The following is a 20,479-nucleotide window of genomic DNA, read 5'->3' as shown; positions in this document are numbered from 1 at the left end:
ACCACAGTGAAAGCCTGGGCGAACAGCCACTGATGGAATCAGGCGAGTTGCAGTGGCCCAAGCCTTCACGGTGATCAGTTCATTTCGTGATGCGTTAAAAAATCTATGGGCTTCTATTTTGACAGTATCGTATGGGACGGTAATACTGTCTGTAATATTTGGTGTAAAGAAGGCTACTACGAGGGCGTATATTAGTAAAAGGCATCTTTCTTTAAGAGCTGACTAAATATAGAGCCCATGGGCCTATATTTGGGAGGAGCTATTTCGAGAAGGGTTTTTGCGTCTGAGACTCGGGGAGTGGCTAATTTTCCGGGGACGGGGTAGGTAGGTTAAGTCTGTGTTCGAGCTTAGTAGCCCATTAGATCGGAGCCTATCCCAGTTTCTGTAGCATGAAGCGACTAGGAGCATTTCTACTCCTCCCTGGATGGGATGCTAGTCCATCGCACGGTTACCCCCAGCATAAAATTTGCCGCTACCCATTTATACACCTGGGTGAAGAGAGAGTTAGGTGTCTTGCTCAAGAACACAACACAGTGACCCGGCCAGGGCTCGAACCCGGGCCGTTTGACCCGACTGAAGTCCAGCCCACTAACCATTAGGCCACGGCGCCCCCTAGAAGATTAGTTTATGTGCATAAAAGAAGGCTTTACCCACCCTGTATCACATTAAGGACTACAATACGCAAAGATAGGTACAGGGAATTTATTAACATTTTGATTTTTGAATTTTGAAAATACATTCGCTTGCGACACAAAACGTTGAAAGCTATCGCATTTTGTGTCTAGAATGGAAATTCTATAGATTCAATGCCCACACAGCTATGAGTTAACGTTAAAACGAACGTGAAAAGAAACCAAGAAATTAAACAATTGTTCCACCACCTTATTTTTTCTCCTTAAGACACTCTGGTTTGGGTTTGTGAATGATTTGACAGAGAGAAAACACACCGTTGTCCGCGCTTGTCTGGATACCTTTCTTAAGGCACGAGAAATAACATGTGAAACATTGTTAGAAACCGAACGTGTTGAGACGAAATATGAGTTAATAACAAGTTGAAACCTTTAAAAGTTTCATCAAACTTATTTTCTTGGGATGAAAGAAAAGATTCAACTTTCAAATTCCCAACACATTTGTTAAAATGCCAGGGTTAACAGCCCTTTCGGCGTTTCAGAACAAAACCAAATATAAAAAATAAAATAAAACATTTTGTCTTCGCTGGCGCTTTAAAAGCGCCAACCGGAAATTTTCTAATGCTATTAAGCAACAGAAAGCCACTAAAAATAAATGTACAAGTTACGGAAATGCGATGAACGTAACATAAATACACGGGATCAAGAGAGCATGACCCAGGAGAAAGCCGTCTTGAGAGCCTACAGAATATCTTTGTTTCTATTTATATCGTCGATATCGTAGTGCCTTCTTAGGTGAACGCATTCTGAATTAAGTTTTGAAGGGCGAGACGAATTTAAATAAGATGGTATCCTTCTCTAGAAGTTGATCTAAAAATAAACCGGCAAAGAATGGTCATTGAAATAAGGAAATACACGTAGTTTTTGTCTCTCTCGTGGTATCATTCTCTCTTGACAGAAAAGTATGAAAATGAAGTGCAACCTTAAATCTACCAAAGCTTTGCACCAGCTTAGCAGGTCTTGAAGTCGACACACCACACGAGTTAAGGTGGCTCACAACATTTGACACTCAGTTGCCATGGCTTCAAGCCAAGGCATTCCACATGAGCTAAAAAGTTAAGTATCTATTTATATATATAGCATTTACACAATATTCTTGTCTCCCTGTTATATATTTGCTATGCAGGGTAGCATTTTAAAAGCCATAATTTAAATGACAAATCTTCTAGCAACTGGGGTTTTTAAAAACCCAGGTACTTTAGATATATATGTACAGTAATAATTACAAAGTTGCCGTGGGGACATTGCGTGAAATCGCACACAAGAAACTCCTTGGAAGCATAATGAACAGGTTTGACCAACACACTCCATGATAATGACTCATGACTCGAGGATACAATGAATAATGAAAACTCTCTAAGCTAAGCTTTATATAATTTGGAATAAATCTTGAATTTACAAGAGCCATGTCACAATTGATTAAGTAATTTTTGTCATGTACAAAATAACCTCCAGATCAGAAGAAACCTCAGCGTAATAGAAGAACATCAAAGAAAACATAAAACCAAACAGGAAAATAGATTGTTGAGATTTGGGAAGAATGTGACAGATTATTAGCAGCGAGCTTGTTTTGAAAAATTTCGGCTAAATTTTTCAAGATGGACATTCCGGGACATGGCTCCTTTAACTAAAGGTGGTTTGGTCAGCTGTTTACCACACCGTTCATGTATGATGCACTGAAGTGGACTCGAATGTTGGACTGGAAAGCCCATACTCCTACTACACCAATTCAGTATGACCTGAATAGTAAATTCTGATCACACCTGTTTGGAAGCTGAATCAATCAGAGGAGAGGAACAAAGCAAAAAATGACTCCATCGACAGCTAACAGGCTTCTTTTGATATATTACAATTTAGCTTGGTATCGTCTAGGCTTTGCAAACAAGCTGGTGTTGGTGTTGTTTGTGTCATCTAGGCCTTGCAAACAAGCGAAATTTTAATATATCAAAAGTAGCCTACTCGTTCCTCAGACTGGGTCAGCGGTCACCACCTAATATTTACCTATACTTCACTTACACCTACATGAGTCTGTAAGATAAACATTTATGCAAAGAAACAAATACCTATGTAAGCTATTCTATTTAAAATCATTCTCCTTTATTCATGTCTCCTCTTGTTCCTCTTCCATCGATTCTTCATGAATTTGTCTGAAATTTCAAGTTACAGTAAAAGAGATTACTTCACATACCAGTGAGCAAAACTTTTATATTTAGTTTGAGCTACCAGAGAGTGAATACGTTCTAAAGGGACTGACTAGGCTCAAACCAGGTTGGGTCCATTGTCTATTTAACTTATCATTTGATCACCGTGAGTGCAGGTACTAAAAATATTTTTATTATGTATAGGCGGTTGCCCTGGAGGATGAGTTGTTGATCTAATTGCTGTTGGTGCTGAGTTTTGCTGTTATTGTTTGTTGTTGTTAATGAAGTCTAAGGGTTTCTGTAATAAAGAGAGATTTTACGGGACAGGGATCATTACAGTCAACTCTCTTTAAGATAGGCACCATCGGGACCGGCTCCAACTGTCCATCTGAGAGAGGTGTGCGTGTTATAGGGAGTTTAGTTGCAGTAATTAACTGAAAAACAGCAGGGGCTTGACTCACACCAGGCGTCCGTCTTAGAGAGGTGTCCGCTAAAGGAAGAGTTGACTAGTAATGACACTACCACCCCCCCCCCCCCCAACCTTGAAGGCGAGGAAACCTCTACCTTACCCAGGATTGTTGGAATTCCAAACATGTCTGACCCGACCAAAACTACGGACAGGCAAGGTGTCCAAGATAAAAGGTGTAAGAGGGATCTGGTGTGGGTCTCAGGCTACGTACAGGGCCAAAGTAATGGAGGGTCAAAATTGGATAAAAACAATAATCTGATTTGCTGAGAATTTAGCGCTAATTTGAGAATGGAAACTTGTTGATTTGTCAAATCTTAGAGGCCGTGTCCCTGTCACCAACGAATAATGATAACATTCAACATCAAAAAAAAAAAAAAGGTCAACAAGATTTTTAATAAATCAGATATGCATATATGCACTATTTTTCTTTTGACAAGACGTCTTTACCCCTCCCTGTATGTACCGGTAGTTTGACTCATAAACACATTCTAGGGTACTACATTCTGCAATTGTCTACCTAAGATACACGTGATTAACTAAACGCATCAACTCCAATCTGTCTCTTACTTGTCTGATTCCTGTACGACTCCCATAGAAAGCGACGCCAGCGCAGTCACTGTGTCTGCCTCTTCTTTTTCTCGCTGCTGAGCTTGTACTAATGATTGACAGATCTGTGTGGCTGCTCGCTTTACATTATTCCAGTATCTACCTGCAAGAGATAACATGAAAATCTCTGATTAGGTGCAGCCACACAAGTTGATACACTCCAGGCAAGCAGTTTTCACTTGAGCACTGAAAGTAATTAGTATTTTCTTTCTTTTTTCATTACTACACCTAGTGATTGGTTTAAAGATCTTGCGCCACTTTCTCACCCAATCATTAAACCAGAACAAACCATGGCTCATTCGCACACGTTTTCCTGCGCTACATCGCTACCTATGTTAAAAAATGCTTCAAGTTAAATCTTGGAAAAAATTCAGGTTTATCAATACGATTGATAACCTGTGCATTCAGACTGGCTACAGAAAACCTTTCGATGCTAGGCCATGTTACTACAATATTGTAGGTTAATTGAAACAAACTTTCAACTTCCTGCTATCACAGCTGAAGTTGTTTGAGTATGTAACCAACTCTACACACGATGGTTTTCTTTCTCTTCTTTTCCTTTTTCCTTTTTTTTTTTTTGATATGCACATTCCTAGTCCGCAACCCTCCATAGTTTAGTACAATGTCCATATTACAACATACCTTGAATAGTTATCGTTTTCTCAAGGACAGCTACTGCATTTGGATTTGGAGCACGTTTGATACTTTCTTTAGAAAGCTCAGGTACCTGAGATAAAGAGATTATAGGAAAGACTGTTAAAATAATACAGGCCATTATCGATCTAAAATGTCATTGCACGTCTTTAGTTGTGAAAAGCCACAGGAAAACAACTAGATATTCTCAAGTCCTTAGAAATCTAGAACAACAGCTTACTTTGGTCACTTTTTTGGGAGGCTCAGGTAAAGTAACCCGTAAGTAAGTAAGTACTTTCTTTGAACACATGTCACCAATGAGCTTGAGGCTCATTCCCAAGTGAACGTGTATTCTTAAAATTACAAGTAACTCAGATACCTGGTTGCAACTCAGAAACCTTTTAAGACCGGGATCAGATCCACACCTTAAAGTAGATGAATTTCTAATACTAGAAGGTTTACAAAAAGCAAACAATACAGGGTTTTAAGTGTTCCCTTCTACAGATAGCAGATAAGGTCAACAGAAAAATATAAACGAATATAGACTCGTGTAACATCCTCCTATATAAAAGAACCACAAGTTACTCGGTCAATGTGTTAATGCGAACTAATATTGCAGTCTGTGCCAAAGAAAGATTATTATTTAGTTATTTAACACAATCTTGATAGCGATAAAACAACTGTACTTAGCGTGTTAAAACTCATCGAGCAGTTCTTCAGCCACTTAAGAAAGCTAAAAGAAGCGGCAATACCTATCATAGAAGTAACTATTTATCAGATAGTTTATCAACCTTTTCTCCTAACAAAGCTTTCACACACGCCTCGGCTGCATCGCACAGGGACGGCAAACTGTAGCCTCCTTCAAGTGCCATGACCACATGACCCCCAGCCAAATCCATGAGCTGTTTGGTCAGCTGGGCATAACCTGACAAGGGCAAGACATACACATTAAAAACTTTTCATTATTATTCACGTTTCTGTGAGGCATGGCTGCTAAGACTACAATGTGTGGTTCCAGAAAATGTCTTTACTCCCCTCCCACAGAAGGGATTGGAAATTCCTGGGGGTGGGAGGGGCCTCAAAGACCAAAAACATTAAGGAAATATATGAAGCTTAATTGGAATTTCCAGAGGGGCGGGGGCAGGGCAGGGGGTCTTAGGAAAAATCTCTTCTGTAGGGGAGATAAGGATAATTTTTGGAACTACACAATATGCTAGAAAGGATAAGACTTTTGCAGTTTTGCACTATGATATGCTGAGAAAAGACTTAAGACTGTCATTTTGCACAGGTTTGGAAAAAGTCCAAAATTTATAGTTCATAATACCCTTTCCTCAAATGAAGGTGGCTTTTTTCCCAAAACAAATTACCTGTAGCTATTTCCAGTAATAACATTGACTGTGGGGGGATGGATTGAAGAGGACGTTAAGTTAACTTTGTTTTCTGGGTTTTGGCGACTGCTAACCAAGATGGCAAATGTTTCATGTTTAAGTTTCTATTTGCAATTGAATGCTTTCTTCACATATTCAACTAAGGAGAGCTTTAATACTACAAACAGATGACAGTACCTAAAGAGTTCTGTACTTACATGCTGCTGTAACCTGATAGCCTCCCAAGGCAGGGGAATGTCCAGCTGCTGCGTCAAATCCTGCTGACACTAGCACAATGTCTGGTTGAAATTCCTTTGCTATGGGAATTACTATAGAACGGAAGGCTGCAAAGTATTCTGGATCACCATACATAGGATCTGTTGAAGTAAAAGAGGCATTTGTCAATCCTTTTGCTGATAACAAATTACCTTGCAGCAGACATGGCACAATGGAACATTTACCATTTCCTTCCTGATGTGAAATCATAAGTCATGAACTCTTGAGTCATGTGAAAGTAAATGAAGAAGCGTTCTCAGTTGAATACTCGGATTTCCGGTTCCCCCACGGGGGCGCCCATGACCTTCTGATCCGGTTGGACGCTCACCACTGAGCTTGGGAGACTCGTGGTGGCGGGTCATCTGGTCTATGTGTGACACATGTCCTGCCAACTGCGGCTCTGTCTTGATAGTGGATTGTAAGTGTGGTAACGGATAGTGAAGTAGAACTTGGACTTGGCGCTTCTCATTTACTTCACTTTCCAGTCCATTTCACTCACTTGAGTCGTGTAACTTTGTTTAAATTTGATTTGTGGATACAGTTCTAGTGTCTGGCCATTCAAATGAAAGGTGCTGAATGGGCAATTTCATCTGGTAGTGTTTATAGTACTCTACAAGGTGGTTCTAAAAATCTCAGTGTGTTCAAATGAAAGCTCTTGGGAGAGGCTTAATGGACAAGTGGCTGGTGCGCTGGACTCTGCATCAAGTGATCATAATGCTGTTCTCCCCTCGGGTGTGTAAATGAGTACCAGTAAATTAGTATTCGAAAGTATGCTTGTGATGGGCTTGCACCCCATCCAGGGGGGAGAGGAAGGGGGTAGAAAATAGTCCTAGCTACTTCCAACCGCTGAAACAGAAGATAAGCATGCATGAAGGGCCACAAGGCTTAATGGGCACTTTATGATGTGGTACTCGGTGTTTATGTATGCTGTAAGAATAATGCTTACTTTTCAATCAGTGGATTACATCCTGACCTACCAAGTGACCATTCAAATGGAAGCTACTGACCAATACTTTTAAATGGTCCTATTGTTTGTTTTTTTGAATTTTTTTCAGTTTAAAGTTGCACTTGGTACTATTAAGGTGGTGGAGGGTTAGCAGTGTTTTTACTCACCTAATCCTCCCATAAAAGCAATGTTTACATTGTAGCCCACACCTATTCCAGCACCACACTAAACAAAAAGAAATAATATATTATTTACAGTCCCCATAAATTCATATTCAAAAGTCAACAGTTTGACTTTCAAACTTTCGGTTCGACTTTCTTGTACAAAATAAGTGATAACGCAAGTTATGCAGTAGCATAGCAGCTCTCATGAGCTGGCAATTCTACTTGTCCTCTAGTGTAGGAGTTGCTATTGTTTTTGAGGCTACAGGCATTGTTCCCGTTGTTTGTTCTATTATTTTCTAGAGGGGTAGTAACCATTCATGTGAGACTTTGCGAGGGCTGCTACCCAACAGAAGTTATGTACAAAATTCTTTCCAGTGTCCACTTTGTGTCACTTTTCAAGACAATCTACACATAGCATCAATTTTAGATTAAAATAAACCATTCTTTTATTCTGTATATGTGTATCCCAAAAAACGTTACAAAAGCTTGATTCATTATAACACAATTTATTACCTCTTCCGACTTCCCTGTACCAGGAAAAAATGTTCCATCGTCATGTCGGTGAATTGAAATGTACATCACATGAGGGTCATCGTAAAACATCTGCTGAGTACCATTTCCATGATGAATGTCCTGGAAAAAAAATCTACAGATGTTATATTATGTAAAGTGTTATAATCTATCTAATATTTTTTCTTCCATGTTAACTATTGGTCAAAACACAGCATGCAATGCAGCCAAAACTAGAGAATTTTCAATGAAAATCTCAAAGCAATATTGCCCAGTTCCCTATTATAAGCATCACACTCGGACACACTACTTGATCACAAATTTTGGTGTTGCTATCACTGAGTCTTCTTTAAGTGTTTCTTCTAGGGTCAATTAGATGCAATAAATCTCTTTTCTAATCCTTACAACTTCTCGTGAAGACAAAACTCCACGTGCAACACAATGCAGTGACCCCAGTCTGGGGCTCATTCCGGAGTACATCCAAAAAAATATGCACTAACCATTAGGCCACTGCAACTCCCAATAAGCTGTAATCAGGGACACTGAAAACGGTACAGCGATGCTAAATGCAGCTAACACTAAATGAATGTAGAATTTTGAAAGACAATAACAGTAAGAGCACCAACCCAGTCAACTATGAGAACTCTTTCAACAGACAGCTTCAGTCTTAAAAGCCTGGCTGCAATTGCTACACTGTTGAAGTAACAGAAGCCCCTGAAATAGAGACGCATTGAACATTATTAATAGCTCATCTAGTGCGATTGTCTGGGTGACAGTGGTGTTGAGAAAATGGGCAGCTCCCCCAGCCCCTTACTAAGAAAACTAAAAGAAATCAAAGAGGTCTATGACCTACTCGTTAGATATATTTGAATCGTTCCTTTGAACAGTATAGTATCGATGGAAAATATTCATTATAGGGATTAATAATAATAATCAACTTTATTTAAAGAGGTCAACATATAGCAGGTCGCTTAGGTATAAGAATTACTTTTTCATCATTTTAATTGCTTAGCAAACCAATGGCTCAGTGGTATAGCTCTGCGTTCTAAAGCATGTGACCCGGGATCGACTCTCATACCCTGTGGCTAAAATTCTTTTTTTCTTGTTATTTTTTTTCCACGGATATAATATACATATCTGTCTTGTATAGAGTTTCGTTACTCTTTCACTGATTATCCTTTAATAAATGGTGCCGTGCTCTAACCTTCCCAGTCTTTTAATAACACATACATAAAGTCACTGGTCATCGTTTCCGAATGTTCGCGATTATTATATAAGAAAAGGCAATATTTCATCGTTTGGGAAACGATTGTTTCTCATTTACAGGGGTGAAGTATTTTCTACACTTATTTCTTTGAAATGATACCTTTGTAAAGCTGTATTTTTATTCACAGCCGAGGGAAACAAAATTTAGAAAGCGCCCATGAGCATACCTAATTTGCATAATGTTAACAGCAATGGAAGGATGGATGGAAGGATGGACGGATGGGTCAACTTTCCCACTATACTCGTTCATTATGCATTCATGAGTAAAAGCTAAAAAAACTAAGAAAACTAAAGGTGTGTGGAGTTTGCCACCGGAGACAAAAAATTCTAGGTACGGCCCTGAATGCATGCCATCACTGTTGACTGCTGAGAAAAGTCAGCTCTTAGTTGTGAATGTGCTTAAACTGCATTCAACTTACATTGCTTGATGTGCTTCTGCATGGTGCCCAGGAGGTCTCACTAATGCTAGTCCATTCTGACAAGAGTTAGAGAAAAGTATTAATAATGATACCCAGCATCATAGGCAAGCAACACGTACAAGTTGTGATAGTAACATGCTAATCTGCCAGTACAATGTAAAATTGCAAGGTAAGGAAAGTCACACTTACCTTCAGTTCTCCAGAAGCAACCTTAAAGGCTAATTCAACAACACACCCTACAGCCTAAACATAAATGAGAAAAAGTAATTACAAAATCAATAAACTTTTGTGATAACTCATACTTGTAACAAGGAAAAAAATTAAACCACTTATTGGGTTCTTTTGTACCACAAAACAAACAAAATTAATATGATACTGAAATTACATGCACCATAAAATCACCGTGAGGAACAGAGGGGTAAATTTCAATGATTAAAATAAAAGTAAGCCCAATAGGATTTTATCTTTGGGGTGTATGCTTATCAGGGCAATAGCGTTAGCCGCTTTGAGGCAAACCAAGGCACTGCCTCAGTCATTTTTTTTTTTTTGGCGTTTTTGTTGTTTTGTTTCTTTTTGAGGAGGGAGAGTAAATACCTCTGGAAGAAAAATTTAACCATGAACATTGCCTCAGTCAGAATTTTTTTCTGCCTACAGCCCTGCTTATGGGAGCTTAGGTGTTTAAAAAAATATTTTTCAACTGTGAATCAGCTTCAGTAGGAATTATCTCTGCAACTTTCAAAGGAAAGCCATAAATCGGCCATCTTAAGTTCCATGAGCCTGTGATTTAAATGCAATTTCACACCTTAGGTGTGAAAATTGACATTTCACGTTTGAGAAATAAATTAACAAATTGAGCATGATAAGTTAGTGAATTATTATTTACCATCCTGGCAGCATTGGCACTATGCATTTCATTCCATATCGTGTCCCCATCAACCTACACGAGATATTAAAAGTTGAGAATTCTTTAAATTGTAGCATGGCTGAAAGTGAGATCTGTTGCCTGAAAGGGTAGTAACCAAAAAAAAGTACCACTCAGTTTAGCACTACACCTTTATATGGTACACATGAGAACAAATTGATTTTATTGTTGTTATAGCAAAAATATCCAGATTTATCGAACCCTCAGTTTGTTCAAACTTTCGATTTCTTGACCCAATTTTCATTTCCCTTGGATAGTAATTCTCTGTATTTTACCCCTGATTTCCGTAACCTCGCGATTTCTCAAACCAATTTTCAATTCCCCTGGAGGTTCGAGAAATCCGATTTCTATTGTATAATTTTCAGGAAAAGAAGCAGTTTAAAAAAGTCCAAATTTTGGAAAAAAATTTTAATGAGTTTTTCAGAAACTATATACATACATCAAAATTCGAGGTTAAATTAAATGTTATGTTATGTTCAGAAACTCATTAATAATTCGTTAAGAAAATACAAAGGAATGTTTATGAGTTTCTTTATAATTTTATTTTTTTTTTTATAATTTTCTTGCCCAAAATAACCCAAAATCTAAATATCAGTGCGAGCAAGAATAAAAAGATCTACATCAGAGGTTTTTGAAGCAATTCAATAAACTTACAGTTCGTGCTTTATCAAGTTTAAAACACGAGGCGCAGCCGAGTGTTTTAAACTTGATAAAGCTCTCCTGCTCGTTTATTAAACATTACTCAATAAGCACTTCACCCAAAAAAGAGCCCCTCTTGCAAAAGTAGCAATTAAAAAAGTCAAAACATTTGAAAAGCACTACAACAGTTTTCTGAATAAACATGTTACCATAAATTATCTGTTCATAAAAGAGTATTTTTGCCTACCCCTATTCCTCCACAAAAGAGCTTGTTAAAACACTTGAGCATAGTTGTGGTTCCTGGAAAAACAAACAAACAAGATCATTTTCATACAAACAACTTGTAGGGCAATTTGCATCTATGTACATGTTAGTATTATTTGATTGTTTTATAAATATATTATGTGTAAATCATCTTAAACCTCACTACACAAACATCTCAGATATTTAGAATCATATTTGTCTACACTCATGGTGGAAGCTTGAGGAACAGATTGTGCCAGTGTTAGCAGTGGTTTTGTAACTTATAATTCAGGGACCTCTTGCTTCAAATTTAAAGAGTCCTCATTTGTAAATTGAGCCATGTCCTATTCTGGTGACATTTTTGTCAAAACCCTTTTGAGAACTTAATCCTTGATCAGCAAGATAGGACCAATCTAATTTGGCTCACACACACAATGAGATGACAAAAATAGCACCTGAGTGAGTAAGATTGCTTTATACAATAATTATTGTTTTTCTTTAATTTACATTTCCACAATTCGATACTTTATATACACAAACATGCAAGTTTTGTGTGTAAATTTAACCCTTGGATTCTACTTCTAATCACACATATTTCATTGGCACAGTGTGAGCTGGAATGAGCGGCATGACAGGAAGGGCCTTGCCTTGCCTTGATTGCAGAGTTGGACGTTCAGCAATCACTGCCATCCTATTCAACCCAGCCTAACTCATAATGGAATAATGTATATCAAAGTAGACATTCTACCTACCATCTTCATTCTTTGTTCTACACTGAGTGCTGCCGCCAAAAAGCATGGTGTGCTGCTCGCTGTAAACAATAGAGCAAAAATCAAAAATACGCTCTCTGTAAAAGCTCTCCTAAGCCTCACCCCCTCTCTTTTCAGCCCCCTCTCTAAAAATCCTAAACAAGGTAGCTTGCTAAGGTTCACTGAAATCCAGTCATGATACAAGTGCATGACACCACGCAGTTCAGTGTATCTCCAGGAACACAGAATCTTGAGCCTGGCAAGAGCTAGGAGCAGCTGCTGACCATTAAGACAACTAACTGCACACTCATTGCTGGTTAGAATCTCTTACCTGTGAACTGTAAGAATCTCTGCTAGAGTTGCTTTTCGTGGCCGGACACGCTGTAGGAAATAACATTAAGTTGTTCTAAGTTTATCTTCATAACAACAGGGCTTTTTTAACGCAGTGACTGTTCGTACAGCAACTTGTATTTGCTATTTGTACAAGAGTCAAGAGAAATTACTGAATTTCTTCGAAATTACTGTTTATTGCCAATTCATTTAATATTATGTTTACCTAAGCAATTCTAGTGAGCGCCATTTATGAGCCAGACTTATTTGCCTAGACCCTGCATACCATATGAATGACTCACTTGACAACAATAATATTGGAAATTTTTCTGAACTTTCTGGACTGTACAAATAGCATCAACGAATTTCCACTGCTTTTTTGTGTGTTGTGGTTGCACTCAAGGTCAGGAACGGTGACATAGTATGATTTTTGTGGGGCACTAATATTTTTTTCAAGTACCTATGCTAGAATTCCAGCACAGGAGAAGCAGGTTAAAACCTTTTACTCTGGCACTTGGGTACCTTGGTTTCTTGTGCTTTTGCACCTGTGAAGCATGAACATGTCGTAAAACACTTACCTCACAAAGATTGGCCACGCCAGTCTCCTGAAGCCGTGCCCAGATACTCTGCAATCTGCCTGGGTGTTCTGGGTGGGAACTTGCATCTCCACATGAACACTGATGTTTCAACATTACTGTGTCGTAAACAAGGCCTGTATGGCTGGAAGTGTCGGACAATTGGCCACTGCCTAAAATGAGAAAAAAACAATGTCATCATTTTACCTGAACTGCAATGCTTTTATTTAGTGCCCTCTATCCAGTGAATAAGGGCCCTTCGTGAAATTTACACCCAACTTTTAAGTTATATGTGACGAGCACCCCTATTCGAACAAGAATAGTGAGGCGGATATGTGCAGAATTTACATCAAATTGTTCGCTTTAGGGTTAAAAGCGCCAAATTTGGTGATAATGCTGTCTTTGCCAAACCGATTAATCTGTGATATGGAGCCATCATGAAATTTGCTGCTGAAGCGTGTAAATAAGGGTCTTTTCCAAACGGCCGCCATTTTGACCGGAAGTAAAATTGAACATCACCGGAAGTACAAGTATTTTCATCTTAACTGCTTTAAGAGCTAATTTTTTTAAAAAAAATTATTGTTATCACTATAAATGTGTTCCATTTATTTAAATAATTCACCTAACATCTACAAAACTGAAAGTTTCAAGAGTTTTGTGATACCTTTTTGCTAGACCGGAAGTGTATGGTACGTTTATCGGAAATAGTTGAGGATATATTAAATATTACCAGTGTAAGAGTGAAAACAGTAATAACAGACTCGGGTTTATAATCTTTAGCCGATCTTCTGTTTAAAATTGTTTGAAGTACATTATCACGATCTGGTTTATACCCTTGTCATAAAACAGAAAACTTATCCAGTAAATGGATCTTCCTTCAGCAAAATTTGTTGTATTGTAATCTATGCGATTGGCTTTTAAAAATAAGGAAATTATCTATTGAAAAAATACTAAGAAGGCTGATTTCCGCGCTTTTTGAACAGATTAGCTAATTTAGCCGTGGCGGCCTGGGGCAAATTACCCAGAATACCAAAAGGCTTAGTCAGATGCACACTTGTTCCTCCATTTTGTTTTTCACCGGTTTAACAAACACGTGTTTGCCAAAGGATTAAGAAAAGAATCTAATCATTAGCTACTTACTAGACAGTTTCACTAGAAATGTAACAATGTGGAGTTAAGAGGCCTGCTGTTAATTGGAAAGACGGATGCTATTGTCACTACAAGCACTGTAAGTATCGGTATTCCATTTTAATTCCAAAAGTTTTTAAAGTTTCAAAAACTTTTGAAAGTATTTCATTATTTACGCTTTGCTTGAATTAATTCTCAGTTCATTTACGTTTAACAACATCCAATCCATTTGTTTTAGCTGTACATTGTCAGTTGCTCTTTGTTTTGCATCTAATTTTAATGATAACGCTGTGTGATATAATCACGGTTTTCGACGCCATCTTGACGAGTAGGCAATTGCAGTGATTGTATGGGAATCCGACGGCAAATATCTTTTACAAAGATTGAATTCTGGACAACTTATGAATTGTAAAGTTAAGTTACTAGGCAAAAGTTTTAATTCGCCGAGTTTGAAGCGTTCAGTTACGTTTTTAATTTCCCATACATTTGTCTATAATTTTTCCCGCGAACAGCGTCAATCATGCGGAAAAAAATATAGAAAAATGTGTGGAAAAATTAAAAACGTAACTGAACGCTTTCTATCCCAGCTACATCCTTCAGACTCGGTGAATAAAAACTTTTGGCTAGTATCTTAACTTTACAATTCATAAGTTGTCCAGAATTCAATCTTTGTAAAAGATATTTGCCGTCGGATTCACATACAAACACTGTAATTTCTACCCGCTTTGCCTACTCGTCAAGATGGCGTCGAAAACCGTTATAAGGCCTATTATAAGTACATAATGTTCTGTTAATAGCATGTACTTTCTGTTGAATTCTTAGATGTTGAAGATGTATAAAAAATCGAGATAAATCTACTTTATACTAATGAAGAGAACATTTACGTCCTCTGAGTGAGGTGTAATAGCTTTTGGGTCGCAAACATAGTATTTTGGTGATAATGAAACTTGATTATAATGCTATTTATTCCTTTCCTGATATCGAAAACTTGAATTTTCAGTGAATCAATGCAAAAAAGTGTGACTGACGCGGAAAGTAAACAAAAAACAGCGGAAGCCAAGACCAACTGGGCTCGATGTGCTATTTGCCAAAAAAACAAAGATGAGTCCTTACGATGCCCTGCGGAGACCAAGCGTCAATCAGATGTTGGGGCAGGCTACAGAACGTTGGCTGGTAACATAATTAAGTTCAGTGATCTTGATTGTATGCCCGTTGAGATTGATCTCTCACGCCTAGATGAAGGTGACGGCTTAGAGAGTACTTTTATTAAATGCAAAGCTCGTTGGCACAAAAGTTGTTATGATAAATTCAATTGCTCTAAGCTTAAACGAGCAGAAAAAAGACGTGCACTTGAAGATGAGCAGCCAGTTGGCAGAAAGTTCACAAGAGCAAATTCTACGGCATCACTCGACAGCGCTGACACATGCTTTATATGCGATGATCAAACTTCAAGAAAGAACCCTCTGCATAATGCCTCGACTCTGGTCCTGGATGAACGTGTAAGGAAATGCGCATCTACACTACAGGACGAGAAATTGTTAGCTAAACTAAGCACAAAAGACCTTGTAGCACGTGATTCAAAATATCATGCCTCGTGCTTAGCACTTTTGTATAAGAAGGCGGCGACAGTCAGAGAAGGTGAACAAGAAAAAGATGAGGAGAATCTACGACGACCCGAAGGCATCGCGCTTGCAGAACTTGTGTCTTATATCGAAGAGTCGCGCGTGGCAAGTGATGTTGAGCTTCCAGTTTTTAAACTTGCTGAACTCGCCAACAAGTACACATCTCGTTTGGCGCAACTTGGTGACGACACGTCGGGGCGTATTCACACTACACGGCTAAAAGAACGTATTCTTAAGCATATTCCAGCACTTGAAGAATACAAGCAAGGGCGAGATGTATTTCTTGCTTTCAAAGCTGATCTTGCTAATGCGTTGCAGAAAGCTCACAAGGAAGATTGTGACGAGGAAGCGATGCTTCTTGCCAAGGCCGCAAGCATTGTGCGCAAAGATATGCTCGCAAAGAAGTATGCATTCGATGGTTTTTTTGGATCCAATTGCCAGTTAAATTCGGTACCAGCGTCGCTACTGTCACTTGTAAATATGATCCTTTATGGTCCAAACATTGAAATGCAAGTCAACCCTTCATCTGCTCAAGCCGGTTTGACCATTTCCCAGTTGTTACAATACAACAGCTATCACCGTCGTCGCGATGGAGAAATTAAGCGGGAGCGACGAAACAAATCTCGCGAAACCCCCATTTCTATATATGTGGGTTTGTCGATTCATGCCAAGTCCCGTAGCCGCGACCTCATAGAAACGATGCACACACTGGGTTTAAGTGTATCATATGACAGGGTGCTTGCAATTTCTACAGATCTGGGAAATGCAGTCTGTCGACAGTACCAGGAGGAAAAGGTTGTGTGCCCACCTAATCTTCATTCAGGTTTATTTACGACATCCGCCGTCGATAACATCGACCACAACCCCAGTTCTACGAGTGCGCGGGATTCTTTTCATGGAACGGGGATATCGATGTTCCAGCACAGTACTGCTGAAGTACCTGGCAACGAAAGAGCACGAGTGAATGTGTCACAAACTTCAGAGGCTAACACAAAATCTGTTGCGGAACTTCCCAAGTCTTATACCGAGGTTGCACCAGCTGTACTTCCCAACAAAACTCCCCCAGTTCCAGCAACAAGGAACCAACTGCAAGGAGAGGACAGAATTGTCAACAATGCCATGAAAGAGGAGTTGAACTGGCTGGAAAATGTCAATAGCATCACTGTGAATCAACCAAGTCTGGGGGAAAACAAAAACATTTCATGGGCAGCATATCACTCCACCACAGACCTCCATCAGAATACTACTTCTTCATCTGCAATATCTGCTTTGTTGCCTCTGTTCCCTGATCAAGCCAAGTCAGTTGCTATGATCCGCCATGCAATGGATGTCGTCAAGGCTTGTGTACACCATCTAAACCCCGGTCAAACCCCGGTTATCGCCATGGATCAGCCACTTTACGCTGTTGCTAAGCAGATACAGTGGAACTGGCCAGATCAATTTGGAGAGAAGAAGATTGTGGTCATGTTTGGGGGCCTTCATATTGAAATGGCCTTTTTGAAAGTTCTGGGTGGGTGGCTTGAAGATAGCGGATGGGTGGCCGCACTGGTCGACGCTAATGTTGCCTCACCTGGAACAGCAGAATCGTTCGTCAAAGCCACAAGCGTTACACGTTCTCGGCGAGCACATCAAGTTACAGCCAGCTGCCTGTTCGTGTTACTCAAGAATGCATATGAAAAGTACAAAGAGGGCTTAGATGACGGACATGACGCTCTTCCCTTCGATAACTGGTGTAGCCAGCAGGCATCAGCAGTACCACAGTTTCAGTTCTGGTACACAACCTTGCAGCTGCAGCTCTTATTCTTTGTCTTTCTAAGATCGATTCGTCAATCCAGCTTCACGCTTTACAGCAACGCCCTCCACAAAATGTTGCCTTGGTTCTTTGCCTTGAATCACACTAACTATGCACGTTGGCTGCCAGTTCATCTACGTGATCTATCCGAACTCCAGCAGACAGCCCCAGACGTATTCGCACAATTTGTTGACAGGGGATTATTCACAGTCCACAAGTCCCAGAGGAAGTTTTCGGCCATTGCAATTGACCAGGCGCATGAGCAGAATAATGCAATTGTTAAAGGTGATGGCGGTGCCGTTGGCCTGACTGAAAATCCTAGCGCTCTCCGTAGATGGATGATATCCGGTCCAGAAATGGCAAGATTGGTAAACGAGTTTGAAGCTAGCGTGACGTCAGTGACCCAGGCACAGGAAGGGAAACATCATGAAGCTCAAAGAAGCTATCAAGTATCATTCTTCAAAGATGTGAAATCTCTTGTCGCCACAATTGAAGATCTAGGCAACCCTTTCTTGGAAGAAAGTCAAGACTTGATAGTTTTGGACACCAAGGAAATTGCTGGATCAGAGGCTGTTACAAGTTTACGCCAAATAGAAGCAATTGGTAGAGAGCAGTTCAGTACCTTTGTAGCCGAACGTCTTGTTCATGGAAAGAAGTCGCTGTATGATCCTATTAAGAGAAACAAAGTCAGTTTGTTCAATTCACCCCCACCGAAAGCATCTTCTCGTGCAACTCAGCAGCTTTCATCCGTGAAGAGTGACTGCTCACTTTTTGCGAGGCTGTACATATCTTGTCAGACAAGGGACGGTGACTTAGAGGAGTTTTTTAAGCACGAGAACCAGGGATGTCCACCATCCTTATCGCATCTCGGCAAATTGCGCATTCCCAAGAAGAAGTCCGACCTTACAGAATGCCTACAGGCTATTACTACGCCGCAAAGTGAAATGCCTCCTGCTATTGATGTCATTATCATCGACGGTGCTGCAGCGGTGAACATGATCAAGCCAGGAACAGAGAAAACCTTCTTGGGTTACGCTGAGCAGTCATTCTTGCCATATATAAAGGCACAGCTTCGCCATGTCAAACGTATAGATGTCGTGTGGGATGAGTATGTCGCAAACAGCTTAAAAGCGACCACCAGATCTGGCAGAGGAACCGGTGTACGAAGGCGAGTCTCAGCAAACAATCAGCTTCCACGTAAATGGAATGAATTTTTACGTGTAGATGTAAACAAGGTTGAACTTTTTAAGTTTTTGTCTGAGTGTATCGCATCCCTCCAAGTGGAAAAAGAAGTTATCTCAACCTACGGCAAGCAAATCCTGTCCACTTTGCCACGTACAGACAACTCAAGCCTGGCTCCCTGTACACAAGAAGAAGCTGACACAAGAATGTTGTTGCATGTTCAAGACGCAGTGAATCAAGGACATAAGAAGATCCTCTTACGCACGGTCGACACAGATGTCCTGGTACTGACAATTGCAGTTTTTCAGCAACTTAGAGAGAAAGAACAACTACAACTTTGGGTAGCATTTGGATCGGGAACTCACCTTCGTTTCATTGCCGCCCACGAAATATCCAGAAAGTTGGGACCACAGGTCTCCAAGGCACTTCCAGTGTTCCATGCCTTCACCGGTTGTGACACTGTGTCCTGTTTCGGAGGAAGAGGAAAGAAGACTGCCCTAGAGGCGTGGAAGTCTTACCCAGACGTCACAAGTGCATTTCTCGCACTAGCTCACTGCCCCACCGAGATAAGCGACAGATGTATTGAACATCTAGAGCGCTTTGTTGTGCTGCTGTACGACAGAACGAGTAGCAAGACAGCTGTCAATGATGCAAGAAAGCAGCTGTTCACTCAGAAAGGAAGAACGCTTGACGCCATCCCACCCACAAGAGCCGCTCTTGTTGAACATACAAAGCGTGCTGCATATCAGGCTGGTTACTGCTGGGGACAGGCGCTATTTCCCAGTCCAGTGCTACCGAGTCCACAAGAATGGGGATGGACTTTGGAGGAAGGCATTTGGAAGCCGTTCTGGACGACACTGACTGATGTGACGAAGTCATGCCGAGAACTTGTCCGATGCGGATGTAGGAAAGGATGCCGGGCGAGATGTTCCTGTGTAAAGGCAGATTTACGTTGCACTGCTCTTTGTTCGTGTGCCGAAGAATGTGCTAACACATGAGATTTATTTTGATAAGCTTTTTTGATCTTATGGAAAGCTCTGTGTCCAATTAAGGAGTTAAAGTACTGACATTGTCAGGACATTGTATTGCACAAGCAAGGATAAAATGAAATATGTAAGTGTTATGCAGAGATATTTCTGAAGACATGACATGCTCTGATCCCTTGAAAATACTCAGAAAACCTTTGCATCTATGGTTCTGCCTGTAAAACTGAAACAAATGCAGAATAAATGAAATGTTATTACAAAAACGTTTGCTTTCTTTGCTTTGTGAAATTTCGACTGGAGTTCCAAAATAGCTTTAGACTCTTAAACATGCAATAAAATCCCCTTTTTCACATTTTGTGCTCCAACACAGATAAATAAACGTTTCTGAAGCTTTCTAGGCTGTTTATTTCTGTAAAGAAACGGGTTTCAAGGGTACAAAGTACTTTTAAATAGTACTTCCGGTTCTTCAACCGTTCACTTCCGGTTCAAAATGGCCGCCATTTTTTATATCAGCAATAAATCGCCATCCCATAATTTTTCGTGATGGCTCCATATCCATTTTTGATAAGCAGCTTGAGTTGTGCAATTGTGCCAAGTTTCATGCTTTTAACCAAAAGCTGCACAATTCATGCACATATCCGTCCCACTAGAAGCTGCAAACAGCTTTTACTTCGGTCATCGGCATTTTGTGTACTTTTGCAAGTTTGGCAATGTTATTTCACCCCAGTCGACCTTCAGTTTGCTTGTAGGAACACAATGTTACCAAATGATCTGTAAAGGAAGCAAAAATGTTTTTGACTCGAGGCAAAAACATTTTTTTGTTTC

The 20,479-nt window shown here is 39.9% G+C and overlaps 1 protein-coding gene across 3 annotated transcripts in view; it reads right to left on the bottom strand.

Annotated features, from left to right (window-relative positions):
• Nucleotides 1-688: 688 nt before the first annotated feature.
• LOC144660681 (histone deacetylase 4-like) overlaps nt 689-20,479 on the bottom strand; it is a 43,944-nt gene continuing 24,153 nt past the window's right edge. For all 3 annotated transcript variants that reach the window (XM_078521381.1, XM_078521382.1, XM_078521383.1), the window contains 15 exons: nt 12,948-13,117; nt 12,371-12,420; nt 12,043-12,101; nt 11,295-11,347; nt 10,370-10,423; nt 9,676-9,729; nt 9,487-9,542; nt 8,428-8,515; nt 7,805-7,924; nt 7,295-7,352; nt 6,124-6,282; nt 5,330-5,463; nt 4,548-4,632; nt 3,867-4,008; nt 689-2,836 (listed from right to left, as the gene is read on the bottom strand). In XM_078521381.1, the coding sequence (XP_078377507.1) occupies nt 2,791-2,836; nt 3,867-4,008; nt 4,548-4,632; nt 5,330-5,463; nt 6,124-6,282; nt 7,295-7,352; nt 7,805-7,924; nt 8,428-8,515; nt 9,487-9,542; nt 9,676-9,729; nt 10,370-10,423; nt 11,295-11,347; nt 12,043-12,101; nt 12,371-12,420; nt 12,948-13,117 (1,328 nt within the window). In that variant the 3' untranslated portion in view covers nt 689-2,790. The remainder of the gene's footprint in view (nt 2,837-3,866; nt 4,009-4,547; nt 4,633-5,329; nt 5,464-6,123; nt 6,283-7,294; nt 7,353-7,804; nt 7,925-8,427; nt 8,516-9,486; nt 9,543-9,675; nt 9,730-10,369; nt 10,424-11,294; nt 11,348-12,042; nt 12,102-12,370; nt 12,421-12,947; nt 13,118-20,479) is intronic.

The sequence above is a fragment of the Oculina patagonica genome, chromosome 7, assembly GCF_052425735.1.
Source record: "Oculina patagonica isolate OP01 chromosome 7, crgOcupat, whole genome shotgun sequence".
Classification (NCBI taxonomy): domain Eukaryota; kingdom Metazoa; phylum Cnidaria; class Anthozoa; order Scleractinia; family Oculinidae; genus Oculina; species Oculina patagonica.
This window is presented reverse-complemented; position numbering and strand designations above follow the sequence as displayed.